General features: G+C 39.7%; 1 protein-coding gene and 1 long non-coding RNA gene across 3 annotated transcripts; one reads left to right on the forward strand and one right to left on the reverse strand.

Moving 5' to 3' along the window:
• Positions 1–1,480: 1,480 nt before the first annotated feature.
• On the reverse strand, positions 1,481–3,190 carry LOC103147071 (uncharacterized). Its single transcript, XR_477231.2, has 3 exons — positions 3,098–3,190; positions 2,279–2,368; positions 1,481–2,179 (listed from the first exon to the last, which is right to left on the reverse strand). It is a non-coding gene; the product is annotated as an uncharacterized LOC103147071 (long non-coding RNA).
• hlfb (HLF transcription factor, PAR bZIP family member b) lies at positions 3,035–17,323 on the forward strand. Of its 2 annotated transcripts, none has more exons than XM_007565225.2 (4): positions 3,035–3,390; positions 5,638–5,985; positions 12,858–13,072; positions 14,011–17,323. In XM_007565225.2, exons 1-4 carry the CDS (start codon positions 3,273–3,275, stop codon positions 14,227–14,229), a joined length of 900 nt encoding a protein of 299 aa, XP_007565287.1. In that variant the 5' UTR covers positions 3,035–3,272; the 3' UTR covers positions 14,230–17,323. The 2 variants fall into 2 exon arrangements, with proteins under 2 accessions (XP_007565287.1, XP_007565288.1); XM_007565226.2 differs by having other exon boundaries at positions 3,038–3,390; positions 14,014–17,323.
• Positions 17,324–17,827: the final 504 nt, after the last annotated feature.

A 17,827-nucleotide genomic window follows, 5' to 3' on the forward strand; every position in this document is an offset into this window, starting at 1 on the left:
CCCAAGCGTTTGCGTCGGTAGAGCCGACCGCGACGGTAGTTCAGAAAGAGGGCGAATCAAAACACTCGTGGGCCGGGTCCGGAGATGTTTCTGCGATGAGGCGAGATTTACTCACAGATTCCATTCAAAACTCAAACAATAGGTAGTAATTATTTCAACATGAAGGGGAACAAGAGAAGCGACTGTGGAGCCGCAGCCAGGATTTCAGGTTCACTGGTGTACCATTGTTCATAAAGGATCAAGTGGGATTGTGTAAATGTGCAAAGAGCAGTGGTCTGTGCACACCGCCCTGAGGCACTCCTCTGTTAATGGGAGCTGCTGGAAAGCCAGACTTGAGTAATATTATTAAACGATGATGCAACGACAATCGATCAGAAAAATCTTAGGACTTTAACCAACATCTTTACATGATGCAAAGATGGCAGAACGTGGAGCAAATCTGTACAGATTAAAGTGACTTCGCTTGAGGAAAAAAGTATAGAAAACAGTAGAGTTTTCCAGTTGTTTCTAAAGAAGACTTAATAAGATGTTAAAAATGTGTTTAGCTTCTGTTTTCTCTATCTGTTTCATGGTCAACCAATCTGTGATTCATTTCAATACAAAATAAGTCCCATTACTTTGCCCAGGGAGTAATTTGATTCTGTTATCTATTATGTCCAATAAAAGTCACACGATTACTGTAATTTGCAATCATTATAACAGCTGGAAGGAAAGGGAGAGAAAGGCATACGTGTATATATTATTTCCTGTTTTTAAATAAAATCTTTTCTGCAACAAACTCAGTTTTCAGCTTTCTTCATGCCTTTTGTCAAGCAGCACATTTTAACTACTTTTACTGAAACTCCATCCGTCTGGATGAACTGACGGGAAACACGAGCTGCTTTAGCATGCTGAAAAGGTTTCTGTGCAGTGACTGAAAAGTCTCTTCAGGTGGCGGCGAGCGCGTTAAAGGAATGAGTCAGAGCTGCAACAGGCCCAGTCGCCGCTGCCCTACTTTCCTCTCGACAGAAAGGTCGTCACAACACTGCAGGGCCTCGGTTGCCGCTGTTGCTAAGGAGTGTTTAATGACGGCTTTGTTGGACTCGTCGCCGCACGCAGAACCACACGCGCCGTTTAGGGTGTTTTATGTTTCAGGGCTCCTCTTTGTCTGCCGGCTCGGGTTCACGCAGAAGCAACATGATTTACAGAGTTTAAAAAAAATAAAAAATAATAATAATAAAAAACACCCCAACACTTTTGGCTCTTATAAGTAACACAAAAAATAGTTTTGACTGGAACCCAGAGAAAAAAAGGATTAAATGTTATTGTTGTACAATGACTCTCCCGTCTATGATAACAGCAATTAAGAAGAGAGTCACAAGATGGGTGCAATGCCCAATGAAACAAGAAAAACAAGTAGCACAAAAAGGCAATGAAAATGCTGGATCACCGCTCCTGGTTTTTACAACCTGACTTTTTGTTTAGTCGATCCAACTTCTCGGAGTGTGACAAAGAGTCGTTTAAATGGGCTGAAGTCTGATAAACAGAGAAACACCAGAAAGTGTTTGATCTGGCATCGAATATGAAAGATGTTTTTTTTTTTCTTTCTCACAACTGGAGGTAACAGAAGTTAGAAATTTATCACATAAATGAAAGAGCTCCAGCATTGTGATGGGCAAATCTCTGATGTGCTCTCCTCATCTTTATTCTTGTACATTTTCACTTTATTTTATTTTTTTTTTACTTTTTCCTTTCTCATTACATCTCACAGTTTCTCACATTTTCCTTTCATTTTTATTTTTCACCAACCCTTCATTCGTTTTCCTTCCCTTCCTTCCCCATCATTTACCCATCTTTTTTGCATTCGCTTTTTCAAATTATCATCCTCTATCAAGTCCTTTTGAATTTTTTTCTTTTATTTTTTTCTTTTCCTTTTTCTATATTTTTATCTTTCTGTTCATTTTTGCTTACCCTTCCTTCTCTTACCCCCTCCCCACCCCACACACTGTTGCTTGCTCGTCTCCTCTCTCCTCCTCCTCCCTGCTGGTGGATTTGTTTTGTTCCTGCTCCAGAGCACATGAGATTCAATGTGACTGGGCTGCATGGAGGAGACGAGGAGAACAGGAGACGGCGGCCTCTGATTGGATGAAAGTAGGTCAGTCCGGACCACTCGTATGACCCAGCATTCCACTGAGCAGGCCTAGAGTGCGTGAGGAGGAACGAGCAGAAAGAAAGAAAACTGTTGGACATCCTGAATGAAGCTGCGGGGAAAAGAAGTTCCCACTGAATAAAAAGTCACCTTACTGTATTCACCAACAGATAGAACATCCTGTAACGATGCCAAACATCCACCTCACCTTTCAGTGCAGAGGGATTTCAGTTGGACTTCCTGTGATGAAAGTGGAAGGAAAAACATAAAAAAAAAAAAGGTCAACTTGTGGTTTAGCCAGAACCAAACTGTGACAGTCGATTGATATTGATTTGGAAGGTCTGATACTGGTCCAAGAAATAAAATTAAAAGAACCTGAGATGGGAGGATGATGGATGGTGGCAGGTTCTACTGAGAACGCAGAAGTGTCATATATGGAAAATGGCTGCTCTGATTTTCCTAGCAGAAAGAAAAAGAGCTCTCTCATGGTAGACAACAACCAATTTGAGGTGTTGGCCTCCAGATTTCAGTCCAGTTGGGTGTTTATTTGATTTGTACGAAGCATAAAGGTCCCAACTTAAAACGTCAGTATTATTAGGAGATACTGCAAACAGCCTGGAGCCAAGGACTCTATCAGACCTTCACAATAAACTCTGGTTGGACGGCGCTAACTTTGTTATATTTTGGTTTATTGCTAATATGCGGTGATTTTTCCGGTTAAGAGTTAATGCCTCTGCTTGCTGAACTGGAAGTATGTGTTCGTGCGCGTGCATGCGTGTGTGTGTGTGTGTGTGTGTGTGTGTGCGTGAGCAGGGGGAGTGGAGAGGAGAGGAGAAGAGAGGCGGGTGCCTGGCTCTCGGTTTGACGTCAGCGCTCAGTTGTCACGCACGCGGTCGGGACTAGCTCAGTGCGCTTCTCCCCGCAGCAGCCGCGCGCGCTCCTCAGCTCGAGCGTGTCGTTAATACTAACTTTTACTCCGAGGAGCTTTCATGATTCCTGCTCTCCTCCGGCCGTTCTTCATGTAAATCCGCAGAGCGCCAGTCTGCCTGTCGAAACACCGACACTCTCTGCTCTCCGCTGCCCGCTGCCGCCTCTCCTCTTCCCGGACGCTGTTTATCCGGTTGGTCCGACGCACGGAGGCGTGATGGAGAAGATGTCCCGACACGCTCTCTCGTTGAATCCCGCTTTTCTGCCGCCGAACCCGCACGGAGTTCTTAAGTCGCTGCTGGAGAACCCGATGAAGCTACCGCTGCATCATGAAGGTGAAGCTGGAGGAAACTCCTCATTTCTCCCGACACTCTCGCCTTCCTGCTTCTTTCTGATAATCTTCCAGACTCAGAGGAATGCAAAGCGTGCCTTTGTTTACTGTAAATCTTTTTGTTCCTGAACTTTCTGAGGCGCGCTTCTCGTGCAGAGCGGCGCAGTTGTGCGTCAAGCGCACAAAGTTTTCATCCAGAGAGCATTAATGAGCAGTCTGTGCACAGTTTAGTTCCTGCAGATATGAGCAGAGACAGAAACAGTTCCTAAGAATGATTAAAAACAAATATAAAGAAAAATCAGACATTTACCGCCTCTGTCAGCAGCTAGCGGGTCAGGAACAATCTTTCAATAGTGAAGGTGCAAATTACTTTGGAAAAAATGTTTTTGAAAATCACCTGATAAAAGTACTTTTATCAGGTGATAAAAGTACTTTTATCACCTGATAAAAGTACTTTTATCAGGTGATAAAAGTACTTTTATCACCTGGTGATAGGTACTGATACTTTTATCAGTACCTGATAAAAGTATCAGGTACTTTTATCAGGTAAAAGTACCTGATAAAAGTACTTTTATCAGGTACTTTTATCTGATTATTATCTTTTATCATCTATTATCAGTCATTGATAATAGATGATCTGTTAAGTCATTAAACTGCCCAAAGAAAGATATTTTTATTTTTCTGAGTGGAAATTACTTTTATTGTCATTCCTGTTTAAACATGTAACATCTGTTTATTTTAGTCATTTTATTTGTTCTGCAAATTCTCAACATTTAAACCGTCTGAATAAAATGTGACATAAAGTTGTTATCAATGGATAAGTACATGGGTTTGTAGTAACAGAGTTTATTGGATTGACCCTGCAGTTTACTGATTAAAAGTTAGCACACAGTTTGCTCAAAAGGACATTTTGTCTTCATCAATTGCTGTCTGTGTTTTGTTTTTTTCTGACTCAGCAGATCAACTTTTACAGAGTCACAGTCCAGAGCTGCCTTTATTTATCTTGGGTGGCCTCTGAAAGGAGCCATAAACTCTCTCAGCAAATGGGAAAATGTGTGTTTTCCAGACCTCATTCACTGTTTCATCCATCCATTCTCATTCATAGTGCATATCTGGATTTATACAACCACCCATTTTTAAAATGGATAGTAAAAACACTCAGAGAAAATCTGAGTGAGGAAGTGTTTGGAATTTCGATATAAAAATCAGATATAGCTCCTGTCCTCTTCCAAAATTTCCGCCGTCTACCAGAAGCCTGACGGGGGCAGCACTGAGTGGGCTGCTGAAATGAAGTGATGATGATCAGTGAAGGGGGAGTTCTCTTTTTTTCTGGTGGGAGTAGGGGTTAACCTTAAACCAGGGGTCTTTACCTGCAGTCCTGTGTTAGAGGAGCTATTGTCTTTAATTACATCTCTAATCCAGCATGAATCCAATGAACGAATGATATTTTCAGAAATAATTTAGGGGTCTTTAAAAGGTGACAGTGGCTCTTCAGGAGCAAAGTTGAAGACTCCTACCTTAAACCATGGACAGCTTTTATGATTGTAAATGTGCAAAATAAAAACATGAAAACGAATCAGATCACATTCCATATTAGCAGCAAAGTAAACCCTGTTATTTTAACATCAGCTCCACAATGATGAGCCCCCATCGCTCTTCTCATTGGGCCCAAATTGGGCTGCAGATGATAATTCAAATGGAGTGCAAACCTCTCCTACCAGGTGCATCGCTTGACTCACTTGATGACGTATTGCGCGTGAGCTGCACTATGTCCATGTTTGACCTTGTATGGTATTTTGTGACTCAGTGATATCGCCATGAAGTAAAGGTAGAAACAAACTTGAGTTTAACTTGAACATTGTTGTGGTAAACGTAGAAACACACTAACAAGCTTTGGAATTAAACTGATTGAAGTCATACATTTTGTTTGTAGTCTTACAAAGTCGCTATCTAATGTGTAATTAATTACATTTTCAGAGTCACCTGAATGGACCTGGTAGTGAGGTACAGAATCCTGGTTTAAAAATTGAAGGGAAACATTGAGGTTCTGGTGGATGCTCATTCTGGTGGATGAGCATAAAGAAGTTCCTTTCCTTTTGTGGCCATGACTCGAGTCTGAAAATCCTAAATAGAATAGAAACGACGGGACTGATCCAACACCCTAAATATTCAACTGGAAGAATTTATGGTACCAACAGAACCCGTTTCCCTAAGGCTGGAATGACAAATATTCTCTTATCCTGTCCTGCAGCTTTTAGTAAAGACCAGGAGAAGGAGAAGAACCTGGAGGAGGAACGCAGTGCCCCCCAGTCAGCTTTCCTTGGACCAACTCTGTGGGACAAAACCCTCTCCTATGATGGAGACACCTTCCAGCTGGAGTACATGGATCTGGAAGAGTTTTTATCAGAGAACGGCATCCCGTCCAGTCCCTCTCACCATCACCGGGAGCAGCACCAGGCCCACCACATCCCACCTCGTCAACCGCCCATCATGACCCCGGTGCTGTCTGCTCCGGCGCGCTCTGTGATGGACCTCAGCAGCCACGCCTCCACCTCTATCGTCTCCCCTAACTGCCTGCACAGCAGCCCAGCAAGAGCAGGTATGTCACTCCGGCTTTTGGTCTTGTCTGTGTGGCGATTTTAAATATTCGCAGTAGTTTGGCTAATTTCGTAGCTTATATTGTTTTTGAGGTTTTCTCTGATTGTGTTTTGCTAAGCAAAACCTTGTTTCAGTTTTGTTCAGAGTCACTTTCCTCTGAGCTTCAACCATTCAAGACACTCCATCAGAATCCAAGCAAAGAGCTTAGATTTGGGTGCAAGAACAGTATCATCAGCAAAGAAGTAATTCAGGATTTTTGGTATAAAATAACTCACCATTTCTAAATATCTTATATGCTGCTGTGAGGTACTTTCTATCACTTCAGCATTTGATAATTAAAGTGTTATGCAAATTAAAACTTTTAAGATGAAAAACTTTATCACATTAATTAGCTACAAAATGAGAATTATTTACCTTTAGATCTATTCATAGTTATACAGTCAAAACTTGATTTTTACCTTTGATTACATACCAATTCCAGCTCCTCAAATGCAAATACTGCTCTTGAGAAACACAGCAATTTGTAATACACTTCTCTAGGACACCAGTCACATAAAGAAGTGTGATTTGCATCAATAAACTGCACACAATAACCACTTTTAATCGTACTTTTCAAATGTATTTATATGTAGTGATAATCTTGTTAAATAAACAGTGAAGGAAATACTGAAACTAACAATCCTGACAAAATGGGCCGTTTTTACTGGAATTTATCGTGACAAGAATAAATAAAAATTTTCATCATAATAAATGATAATATGATAATTGCTCACCCCTACTAGACCACATTTAGCTGTTTAATTATGTGAACAATTTAAATATTAAGGACATTTTTATTATTAAACACAAACTTTCACCTGCAGTATTTGTTTACTGAGGTTTTGTTTATGAGCCCGGACGAGCCCCCAATTTGTTACGACCGACTCAGGGTGATTTGTAGCACTCATAAACCTAACTTCCCATCATCTTTTAACAGTTTTTGTGCTACTGTTGGCACATGTCTCCATCAAGCGTATCATCTGTATGTTAATCAGACCGAGAAAACACTGTCTGCTCTGATCAACCTGGAGCACAAAGTTCAGATCATCCTCATGAAAGAGGCCACCTGCTGCATTGCTGGGGTCATGTGATGGGGACGAGGTAGCGTGACATGAGCTTGGTGGGTTCCTTAAAGATCAGATCTCACAGATAAGAGCCTGTTGTTATTAGAAGCAGAAGCTGAGCAGATGTAGATGCATAGATTGTGTTACCGGCACCAGATCTCGGTAAAATCTGAGTCAGTATCAAGCGGCGCACAGGCAGAGGAATCCTGTGCAACCAAAATCTGTGGATCACAAAGGAAACAAATTGCTACATTGTTACTCTTGCAAGAGCTTGTTTATTCTGACACACATTTTCAATTTAAGAAAAACAAATAAATGAATAAAATACAATTACAATACAATTCAAATTCAATCAACAACATCCGGAATTTACGCAAAGAAACAAAAGAAAACAAAATGCGCAAATAAAATAACGTAATAGCAAAAAATGAAAAAAAAAATCTCATTCTAAATTAACATAACCAAACTGGACAAAAAATTTCATCTACAACACACAGTAAACACCGACGTTTGGCAGTATGAGAAATAAAAATATTACAAATACTAATATGGCAACACTGCCCAAATACAAATACAACATTGACTTATTATTCAATTTAAATCAATCCCAAAGGCTCCAACAACAAAAAGCAAGCCATCTACTGACACAGACCAAAGCTCAGTACAAAACTACCCAAATTACACACACAAGTTACACGAATCACCACAAAACTAATCTTTACATATTTACAAAACATTTAAAAGAAGCTGTCTCGATGAGTTTATAAAAGTTGCCTTTTATCCTACCTGTGGATCACAGAGGAAACAAATTGCTACGATGTTACTCTGGCAAGAGTTTGTTTATTCTGAGCTGCGCATGCCCAGAGCCAGAAAAGTCATTCTCCCTGTTAGATCCACAGCGACTCGAGAGCACCCCCACTGGCAAGAAGGCGCATGCACACAACACATGTCTCTCTCTCTCTATATATATATATTTTATTTTTATTTTTTTTCTTAACCTGCTGCAATTGCATGCGTGCACGCTCATGTGCCTCGGCTGTTTGTGCACGCTCATGCTCACTTGCTGTCCGGCGTTCCTTTTCTTAAAGGGAACATCCTCTTTCCAGAGCCATTCTGCTCTGAGTGATCCTCAGAAAACAAACCATCCTAACAGCATGAAGAGACATGTGACCTGCTGAACGTGTGTGTGGGTGTGTGCGTGAGGTGGTGTGTGTGTGTGTGTGTGTATGACCGCCCTCCCTGCATGAGATCAGTGTTTTAAGAACATAGTGTTCTCTGCAGAAGTAGGCCAGGGGGCGGCAGCTCTCACATCCACACGTTTCCCACTGAATGTTTACATTCCCATCCACTAATAAGTCACACGCACACACATGCACACGCATGCTGCAACCGGGTGGAGGATACACATCTCGGCATAGTTTTTCCTCTGATCCTGGATCTGATTTGTTAAAGGGCTCCTGGACAAATATTTGGAAAAGTTCCTTTTCCTCTCTCTCTCTTTTTTTATAAGAAGAAAGAAACTTCCAGTGGCTCTAACAAAGAAACTTTTCAAACTAAGAAGAGAGTGATTTCAGAAGTAAACAACTTAGACCTCTGAGGGTACTTGAAGATTATATTTTCACTAGCTTAATTTTTAGAACTCTCCCTATATATCAAATAAGTAAATAATTTGAGTTAGTTTTGGTTTGTTTTTTTTGTCTTGGTGAGTTTGTTTACTGGTGACACTTCATGACACCAGTGAATTTTGTTCAGCCTTTCTTCAACTTTAGGCTTGTTATAAAATAAATGATAAATGAATGCACAAAAACAATGTCGCAAATGATACAGAGCTGTCTGTTTAAGCAATAATTACAAACAAGCCAAAAAGAAAGAACTCTCACATGTGACGCTGTTTGGTAAATTACATATAAAAAAAAACTGCTATAAAAACATGAATAAATAATAAAATAATTGCACATTATACTAATCAAATAATGAATAAAAAATAAATTTATGGCTACATACTTTGTCAAAAAATTAAATCACTAACTTTTATGCAATTATCAGAATAAAAAAAAATCAAATAATTCTGTATCTGATTGGTTAGTTTTCCTTATTTTTTGTTCCACATTGAGATGAAATAACTATGAAACCAAATAAAACATATTAAGCAAGACATTTATTGAGGTTTGTGATAGAAAAATCTTTTTTATTGAGAATAATTATATTTTTTTATTTTTATTTTTTTTATTTTGCAATTGTTGGACAATAATGGACTATCCTACAAGAACTAAAACTAGCTTATTAAACTAAAGTTGACTACGGTATTTATCAAGGTTCGATCCAGTGGGTGCTGCCAGTGTTTTTCCACTGACCGGCTCCAATCATTTTTCCGTCACGAGCCTGAGCACGGCAGATCCAACCTGTGTTTGTGTCAAGCTCAGGCCACAGATAATGTGCTGCTCCGTCGGCCAAATATAGCTGCGTAATCTACTGAATAATCTGGCATATTTGTATTCCCACACGGCCACAGGATGGCACAAGCGATAAGGAAGCAGGAACAGGTCAGATCCACAAACATCCTGCAGGAGAGGTGGAGAGCCGGAGAAGGTTTCCTCCTCCTCCTTTACGGCCGTCTCGTGTTTTAGCTCCTTCCTAAATGGTTTCTGCTCCCCTCGCAGGTTCTGGCCTCAGGTTTCAGATTAAATCCCAAAAACAACAGCAGAGGAGAGGCAGGTGGGGATCAGAGACGAGAGCAGACAGGGTGGCGTGAGGAGACAGCTTCGGTTCCAGCAGCTCAAACCGAATTAATTGTCACTGATTATAACATTTGTTCCTTTCAGATTGAGGTGCAAAATCACTTTTCCCGTTTTTATTGTGGATACAAAAGCAACACACGGAGAAATCATGACCAAATCTACATCTGCAAAGCAATTTATCACTTTTTTTTGGACAACAAAGCATTCTGCACAATTTCACTAAACATCAAACACATTTATTAGAGTAAAAAGTAAAACGCATGAGGAATTAATACACAAATACACTTATACTCCTATTGAAGCACCTTTTGGCGTAGACTTCTTGAGTTTTTTTGGGTTTTTTTACCATAGCCACCAACTATAGTGAACCTTAAGATTGACTGCCTCAGCTGCATTTTCTTGACATTTACATAATTTGTGTAGAGCCAAAATTTACAGAGTGGTTACAAAGGGTCAGAGGGATCTCAGTGTACAAAGTCAGAAGAAGGGAACAAGCAGTTCCAGAACGTTATTTATAATACCATGGCAAAGTACGGATGGCCATCAATAATTAGAAAATACGGGACAAGTGACCTTATGAAATCTGGACTTTTTTCCAACTTAATTGAAAGAACTAGATGTAATTTGAAAGAGATTTACGGCGGTACTGAACGAGCTGCAGGAATTTCGCTTGTGTTGTGCTGTTTTTTTCTATGTGCGTGGACTACAGATTGGGGTTGAAAACATCCAGACTTGGTTAAAAAAAAAACAGATCCCAAAGCCTTTTGGGAAAAAATGTGCAAAGGTGTGAGGGAACCAAGCTTGAAGTTTTAGGGTCACAATACCAAAAAGGTAACTTGGCACAAAAAACCAACAGCAAAAGGAACACACCATATATACATGTTCATTGACACACGGTGGTGGCAGCATCATGCTCTTGGGTTATTTTTCTCCAAAATGTGAGGTTGAGTTAGATACATTTTTGAGCAATTTCAAACACCAGTGGGTTCAACCCACAACCTTAAGTGTCTGTTGGAAAATTGAAGATGAAGTAGGATTGGTAACCAAATGAGGCTATGAAGGGGAAATGAAACCAAAACTTACAGCAGTCTGACAGAATGTCAGTGGAGTTGCTGAAAATGGGCTGTAGACAAAGACTCACACAATCAGAGACATGGAGAAGTTTTCCAAGACCAAATGGGCAGAGATTACATCTTGAATGCTGATAGCTGGATAAATAGATTTTCTTTTCTTTTTTTTTAAGATTTGTTGGTTATTCGTTTTTTGTTTTGTTTTTTTAATTCAAGAAAAGCATGTGGTTTTCTCCTCATGTCATCCTCGTGACCTGACCTAGAATAAAGACAGCTGAATGGAAGGATGGATAAAAACGCTTAAGAAATACAGAATCAGAAATATCAGTAACTAGATAAGTAATATGCTGTGTAAAGTAAATTTAAGGAACAGAGTCACATAAACCTGACAGGATTTTGATCAACGTTTTTGAACACATTTATTTGAGCCTGTGGACACGTTTTTACCTCTGAGAAGGGCGCAGCCTCGCTCTCGACTCACTTTGGGGAAAAATAAGGAAGTGGCCACCACGCGACTCACGTTTTGCACTAAAACTCACATGTGTCGGGGGACCGTCTGTCTGCATCACGTTTCAACGGCAGCGACTGTCATGCATCCACCTGCTTCTCCGCATGTAACCTCAAGCCTCCGGCTCCCCATCACTCACTCACACCTGGCTGATTCAGCGGGGGCTCGCCGCGCTGCCAGCTGCTTATAACTCACTTATCTTGATAAGACCTGGGCATCCTGCAGACACAAAAAACAGCAGATCGAACAATGTGGGCACGGAGCGGAGCAGACACAGCAGAGTGTCTTCCCAGAATGTCAACTTTTTAAAACGATGACGGATATATACAGAGCGCACAACTTCCATTGGGCGCAGACACACTGTGATAAGCTGGAGACGGAAACAGAAAGTAGCCTGTAAGTTGTAAACTCCAGAAAATAAGATGTAAGTCTGAGAAAATAGCGTCTATAATGCAGGAAATACTGTAACCTTTAAGATCTAGTAACCTTTAGGTTTCAGAAAACAACTTGTTAAAGTAACCTCTAACGTATGATAACTAACGTTTTAATTTCTGTGTTACACAGAGTAACATGTAAGCACCATAAACCGACATAGCAAAATATTATGACGTACCCAGTACATTAGAGAAAATAATAAATACTGAGTACATTTTACACCACAAAAACACAACATCAAACAGTATCTTTTTGTATAGTTTCTAGTGCAAATATCTTTGTATACTTGAAATAAGACAAAAGTAATTTAGAAGTAGATTTTAAGTAAGATATAGGAGCTTGTTTTAAACATGAGATAAAGTAACCACGGCTTTGCGCTGATCTTCAGATCATTTGCTTGTCTTTATAGTTTTGTTTACACTTTCTATCATGTTTAGGTTAATCTGCTACAACAGGTGTCTTTAATAATATAACAAAGAAAGAATGAAAAACTATTAAAGATTCTGTTTTACTTTTAATAGGGGGGAAAAAGCATTTTGAGGTTCTCAGAGCTCAAGATTGACACAAACAGCACGTTGTCGCCACCTAGTGGTTGAAACCAAACACTAGAGAAATTCTTGCAGAGCTGAAATTTTAACTTGGAAATGATTATTACATAAAACTGTTACTCCCTCAGAATGATTGTATGGCAAAAGAAAGAACATCTCAATGAGCTGAAGGTCACAAATAAAGACTTAAATGAAACTAAGCAAAATCAGTAGAACTCACAATGGGAAAGAAACCAGACTGGAAAAAAATCAAAATAGGAATGAAAAAAATTACATCTGTACATAATGATGAGCTAAGCAAAAAGTGTACTGAAAACTGAATGGTAAAGGGATCTAAAAAGCCAATAGTCTTTAAAAAAAAGAATCAGTGTAAAGAAATAGGGAAAGTAAAACACAGGAGAATAAAGTAAAACGTGGAAAAAAGGCTACAACTGAGATGATTTCTTAGCCTTCCTCTCTCTTCTTCGTCAGGCCTCCCAAACTCCAGAAACACCCCCAGCCCCATCGATCCAGAGTCCATCCAGGTTCCGGTCAGCTACAAACCTGACCCGGCGGACTTGGCTCTGTCCAGCGTTCCGGGTCAGGAGATCTTCGATCCGCGCAAGCGCAAATTCTCTGCCGAGGAGCTGAAGCCTCAGCCGATGATCAAGAAGGCCAGGAAGATTTTCATTCCTGATGACCTGAAGGTAAGTTGGAGCCAGTCCTGAGGGCGGTACTGGTCCGCTCAGCCCACTTTATGTCCTCTGTTAGGGTTTGTTTCTGCTTGTTTTTTTTTCTTTTTCAATACACAAAGTACCAAATAAGAGAGCAAAAATTTGCTGCAAAAGTTGAGCAAACTTTGATTTATTCTTTGTCAATTTCTGTAACTCACAGTTCAGAGATTCTGGTTGGGTGATCAAAAATAGAGTTTGAAAATCAGTGAGTCATATCAGAAATGTAAGAACCAGGAGTCCATGTTTGATTATATTTGATTCAGATTCTTTGTCACAACCAACAAACTAAAAGAGATTTTTTTTTTAATCCACCCAAAGCTTCACTTCCTGTTTGTTTTCTTTACTTTCCTGCAGTAAGGTGCAGGGCAGACTGCTGTTCCCTCCTTTTTTATCCAGATGTTTTATCACAGTATGTGATTTAAACAGATCTCACTCATCCATCAGACCTGATTATAGCCTCACAGGAGCATGGCATGTTGGGACACACAGAGTCCTTGGTCTGTCCATCATTAGATTTAGCCCTCCTATTGGCCAGCCTACCCTGAGGGAGGTGGGTCCTCCAGGTTAAGCGGCTTAAAAAAAGAGTGAAGAAGGCAGCCGTGACGCTGTGATCCCACCGCCTGCCTTGCTCTTAGATCAGCTTTTTAATTGTTTGGGGGAAAAATGAGCTGCAGCTCTCTGTTTTTTAAATTCCCCGTCCACACGAAAATCACTTCCTGTCTGAAACCACGGTAGCCTAAAAGGTTGGCAAAGTAACTCAAAATCAAATCCTGACCAATAAACAAAATTGAATATTAGCTCTAACTGTATTTTACTATAAATGAGATATAAGTGGGCTTAATAAGGAGCACCAGATATCCACATTTTTACCTTTGGTTTTTCTTTTTTTGCTTTGTCTCTTTCTTTTTGAGCAGGATGACAAATACTGGGCTCGGCGCAGGAAGAACAACATGGCAGCAAAGCGTTCCCGCGACGCCCGGCGACTCAAGGAGAACCAGATTGCTATCCGGGCGGCCTTCTTGGAGAAGGAGAACTCCGCCCTGAGGCAGGAGGTAGCCGACTTGAGGAAAGAGCTCGGACGGGCCAAGAACATCCTGGCCAAGTATGAGGGCCAGCACGGGCCGCTGTGATGAGGACATTCACGCAGGCTTCACACACACACACACACACGCACGCACGCACGCACGCACACACACACACACACACCAGCGATCCTCACCTCACTGCATGCAGTTCTTATCCCAACCAACTCGACTCGATGTTAAGTTAACCTCTGGGCAGAAGTTTTTTTCCAACAGGGTTGTTTGTTCCAGCAGCACATCCTTTGTTGGCTTTAAGTATCAGATTTACACGAGCTCTGACTTTTACCTGCTCTGAGTCAAGTAAAACACACACGCAAGCACGCACGCACACACACACACACACACACACACACACACATTTACATATAAAAATATATATTTGTTTGGACTCTCTGTTGTCCATAAAGACTCCTCCCATGGACTTCTGAACCACGGATCTGATCCTCAATGCTTTCGCTCCTCTTCATCACCACCCTCCGGCCCAGCACTTTCAGAACATTGGGTCTCTCCTACAAACTCCGTCCCCTGCAGATGTGCTTTCATACTGCACCTGTTTTTATGTATATATTTTGCCCTGAAGATTGTGTACATGAATAAGCTCTGCCTTCTCTGAGTCAAACTTTCTCCTCTTTATATCTGAACCAAGCTGTTTCTGAAGTCCTCAACCAGATTCAATGTTTATGGCATGAAGAAATATATGGAGTGCAAAAAAAAAGAAAAAAAAAATATATATATATATTTATTTCCTGCTAAAGATATATTTTTTTATTGTTTACACCCCCAAAATAATGGAAGCTTACAAATTAGCTTTAAATCCATCAGGGAGTGTGTATTTACACACTTTAAAATATGGAAAACCTTTACAACCCAAAGAGATTCAGCACTTTCTCTCACCTTGTTTTAGAGGCCCCTGGTGGTGAGTCCTCGCTCAGGTTTTATCCACTCTGCAGGTCTGACTGAGCTAAAAAAAAAAAAAAAAGGTTTTCATCCAGATGGATTTTTGTCATTTAAACTCAAAATAAAAACTGTCATAAGAAACATTTTCTTCAAATCTAGACAAACCTGAATGGATTGGAAAGAAACCAAACCAGCTGACTCTGAACAGAAAGACATTTCTGTTGCAAACTTTAGGGTGGAACAGGATATTTTCTGAATGACCAGTTCTGTTATCTTTCTAGAATAATATTTTTGGAGGGGTTTTTTCCCGTTTGAACCTTCTCAGAATTTAACCTTCAGGAAACGTGACGAGTTCTTAGGATCAGTGACTCAGCTGCCTAACTTATCTAACAAAAAGAGTCAAAATATTACCATCTGAACTGTTAGCGTGTTTTAAAATAAAACCTATAATGTAGTTTTATGACAACAGAGGGTGTATTTCTTTTTCTTTTTTCTTTTTTACAGTTCTTAGGCTTTGACATGAAAACAGTGACAAAACCAGATTAGCACCTCGAAGAACAAATGGCGTGGCACAGACAATGTTCAATGTTGAGATCATAAATGCGTCAAAAAAAAACTTATTTCATTTCCTGTTGTGAGTTTGCATGATATTGGGTGGTTGGAGTTTGCATGCAGCACAGACGACAAACATGTCACCATGGCCTTATGTGGGAATAATACGAGTCATTCTACATATTGTTTTAAAACCCACCAACACAGAGACCAAACTACATCTAAAATCCATCATTCTATTTAGGTGCTAAACTCTGGGCTTCTGTTTTTTAGGTCAGCGGCTGTATTTCAGCACATACAGCACCTCGTTTACACAGGAATAGATGATCTATGTGAATATATTTCAGGATTCCAGGTTGAGTTCTTGATTTTTTTTTTTTTTTTCAGCCACAGCAGAACTCTGCAGCTGCCACAGAAACAGACTCTGTCTAAGCGTTCTTACAGTTACGATGTGCCAACATTATGGTACACATGTGGCCACATAACCACGATGGTGCATTGAACAAGTTGAGAAATGCCCATCGTTTTTGCCAGTCCTCAGTTTTGACACCACAATTTGAATATATGTTGATGACTGGCTAAAATGCAGGGCGACAGCAGAAAAATGCGGGAGATTATGGTTAGCTTAGTGTTTTGCTTCTTTCTGATTGAACTTTATTGTGATCTGTACATGTGCTAGTTTAATTTCTAGATTTGATTCTTCTAAAATGAGACTAAAATATAAGCGGGTACATCATGTTGGCGAAAAACTGTTTTTAACTCAGCAGAAGTCTGAAATTATCATTCAAACTGCTGCTCTGTTAGTTTCTGAAGTGTAAATTAATTCACTATGTGAATATAAAGTCTGAATTGTCCATCGTTGAAGTTAAATGGCTAGTTTCTCAAATGAAGCAGTAGGTCGTCCCTTGCTTGCAGGAGACAAAATTTCTCTCAAAAATTAAATGGATAAATTGAAAAAAATTCAGCAGCTAGTCAGACCAAACCGGAGTGGTCAGATTTAAGCCGTCTAGAACAACAGACAGGTCATTTGAAAAGGCTGTGACACTTTTAAAAAATATTCATATTGGTAGGTTTGACTCAGTACCACTTGATGGATTGTATAACTTTTCTTTGGAGTTGCTGTTGGCAACTGTTAGCCTTATATTCACGTGAGAATTTATTTTCTTTATCTCAAAATTCATAAAAATAAAAAGAAAGAAAACATTTTTTTCTCCTGCAGGTAAGACACTGACTACTGATCACTATCTCAGAAAACACCTTGGCGCATCACAGAAACTAAACCTGTACATTTTAAATAAAGAAAACTATTTCCTTACAGTTAGAAAATGTTCCGAGTTTCAATTTGAAGCAAATTATTAAAAACTTTGAACAATTTTCCAATTGTTAGCTGTTTTGGTTTGGTTCAGTCGAGTTGTGGGGTTCTTAAAGGCTCTCCTCTGAAACAAAACCCAACCCAGTGGCAGGCCGAGCCATGAATGTACATTTATAATGTTTTTAACTGGATGGAGTTGTCTTTTACTGTGGAACACCTTGACATTCTTTACTAAAGACCAAACAAAAATGGAATATTAAAGAATATATTGATTATACAAGGTTTTAATGTTTATACAGATTTATTCTTGTTTTTGTTTTTTCGTACAGTCTGATATTACCTGTGTATTTTGGAACACCTTTGTAAAAAAAACAAAAAAAACCAAAAAAAACACATGATATCTATTTCTCATATATGTATTATTAATATATTACAAAGATGGCGTTCGCACACGGTCTGGGCAATGCATGGGCATTACGGAAACGATTCCTTTCCTCCCAGTGTCGTTGAAATACCTCAGATTCCTTGTTCAGGTTCCACATCAGTTGGTTGCTAGGACGCCAGTTGGTTGCTAGGATGCAATTTGCCCCTCCCCCTTTCTCTTCATTTCTCAGAGAGGCCTGGCTGCCTCTGAGTAGATGGATGTATAGTTTTTGCACAAAAGAATGTATTTCCCCCAACATAGAGCACTGTTGATTGTTTTTTCTCCTCCTGTGTTTTTTTTTCTCCCTTCTTTTTTCTTTTTTCTTTTTTTGTTGTTGGTTTGTCACTGTTTCTCTTTATCTCCTGCATCCTATGGTAGTTATTAACACTTTTTCTTATTCTAACTGTGTTATGTTTCTCATGGTCAATATATATATATATATATGTATATATATATATATA

The sequence above is a fragment of the Poecilia formosa genome, unplaced genomic scaffold (assembly GCF_000485575.1).
Source record: "Poecilia formosa unplaced genomic scaffold, Poecilia_formosa-5.1.2 Scaffold173, whole genome shotgun sequence".
Classification (NCBI taxonomy): Eukaryota; Metazoa; Chordata; class Actinopteri; order Cyprinodontiformes; family Poeciliidae; genus Poecilia; species Poecilia formosa.

Excerpts from the sequence above, each read along its gene's own strand:
- hlfb (XM_007565225.2), top strand. The coding sequence starts at position 3,273 with ATGGAGAAGATGTCCCGACACGCTCTCTCGTTGAATCCCGCTTTTCTG. Across the intron at positions 5,986-12,857 it reads CAGCAGCCCAGCAAGAGCAG|GCCTCCCAAACTCCAGAAAC; the intron begins GTATGTCACTCC and ends CTTCTTCGTCAG. Across the intron at positions 13,073-14,010 it reads TCATTCCTGATGACCTGAAG|CAGGATGACAAATACTGGGC; the intron begins GTAAGTTGGAGC and ends TTTCTTTTTGAG.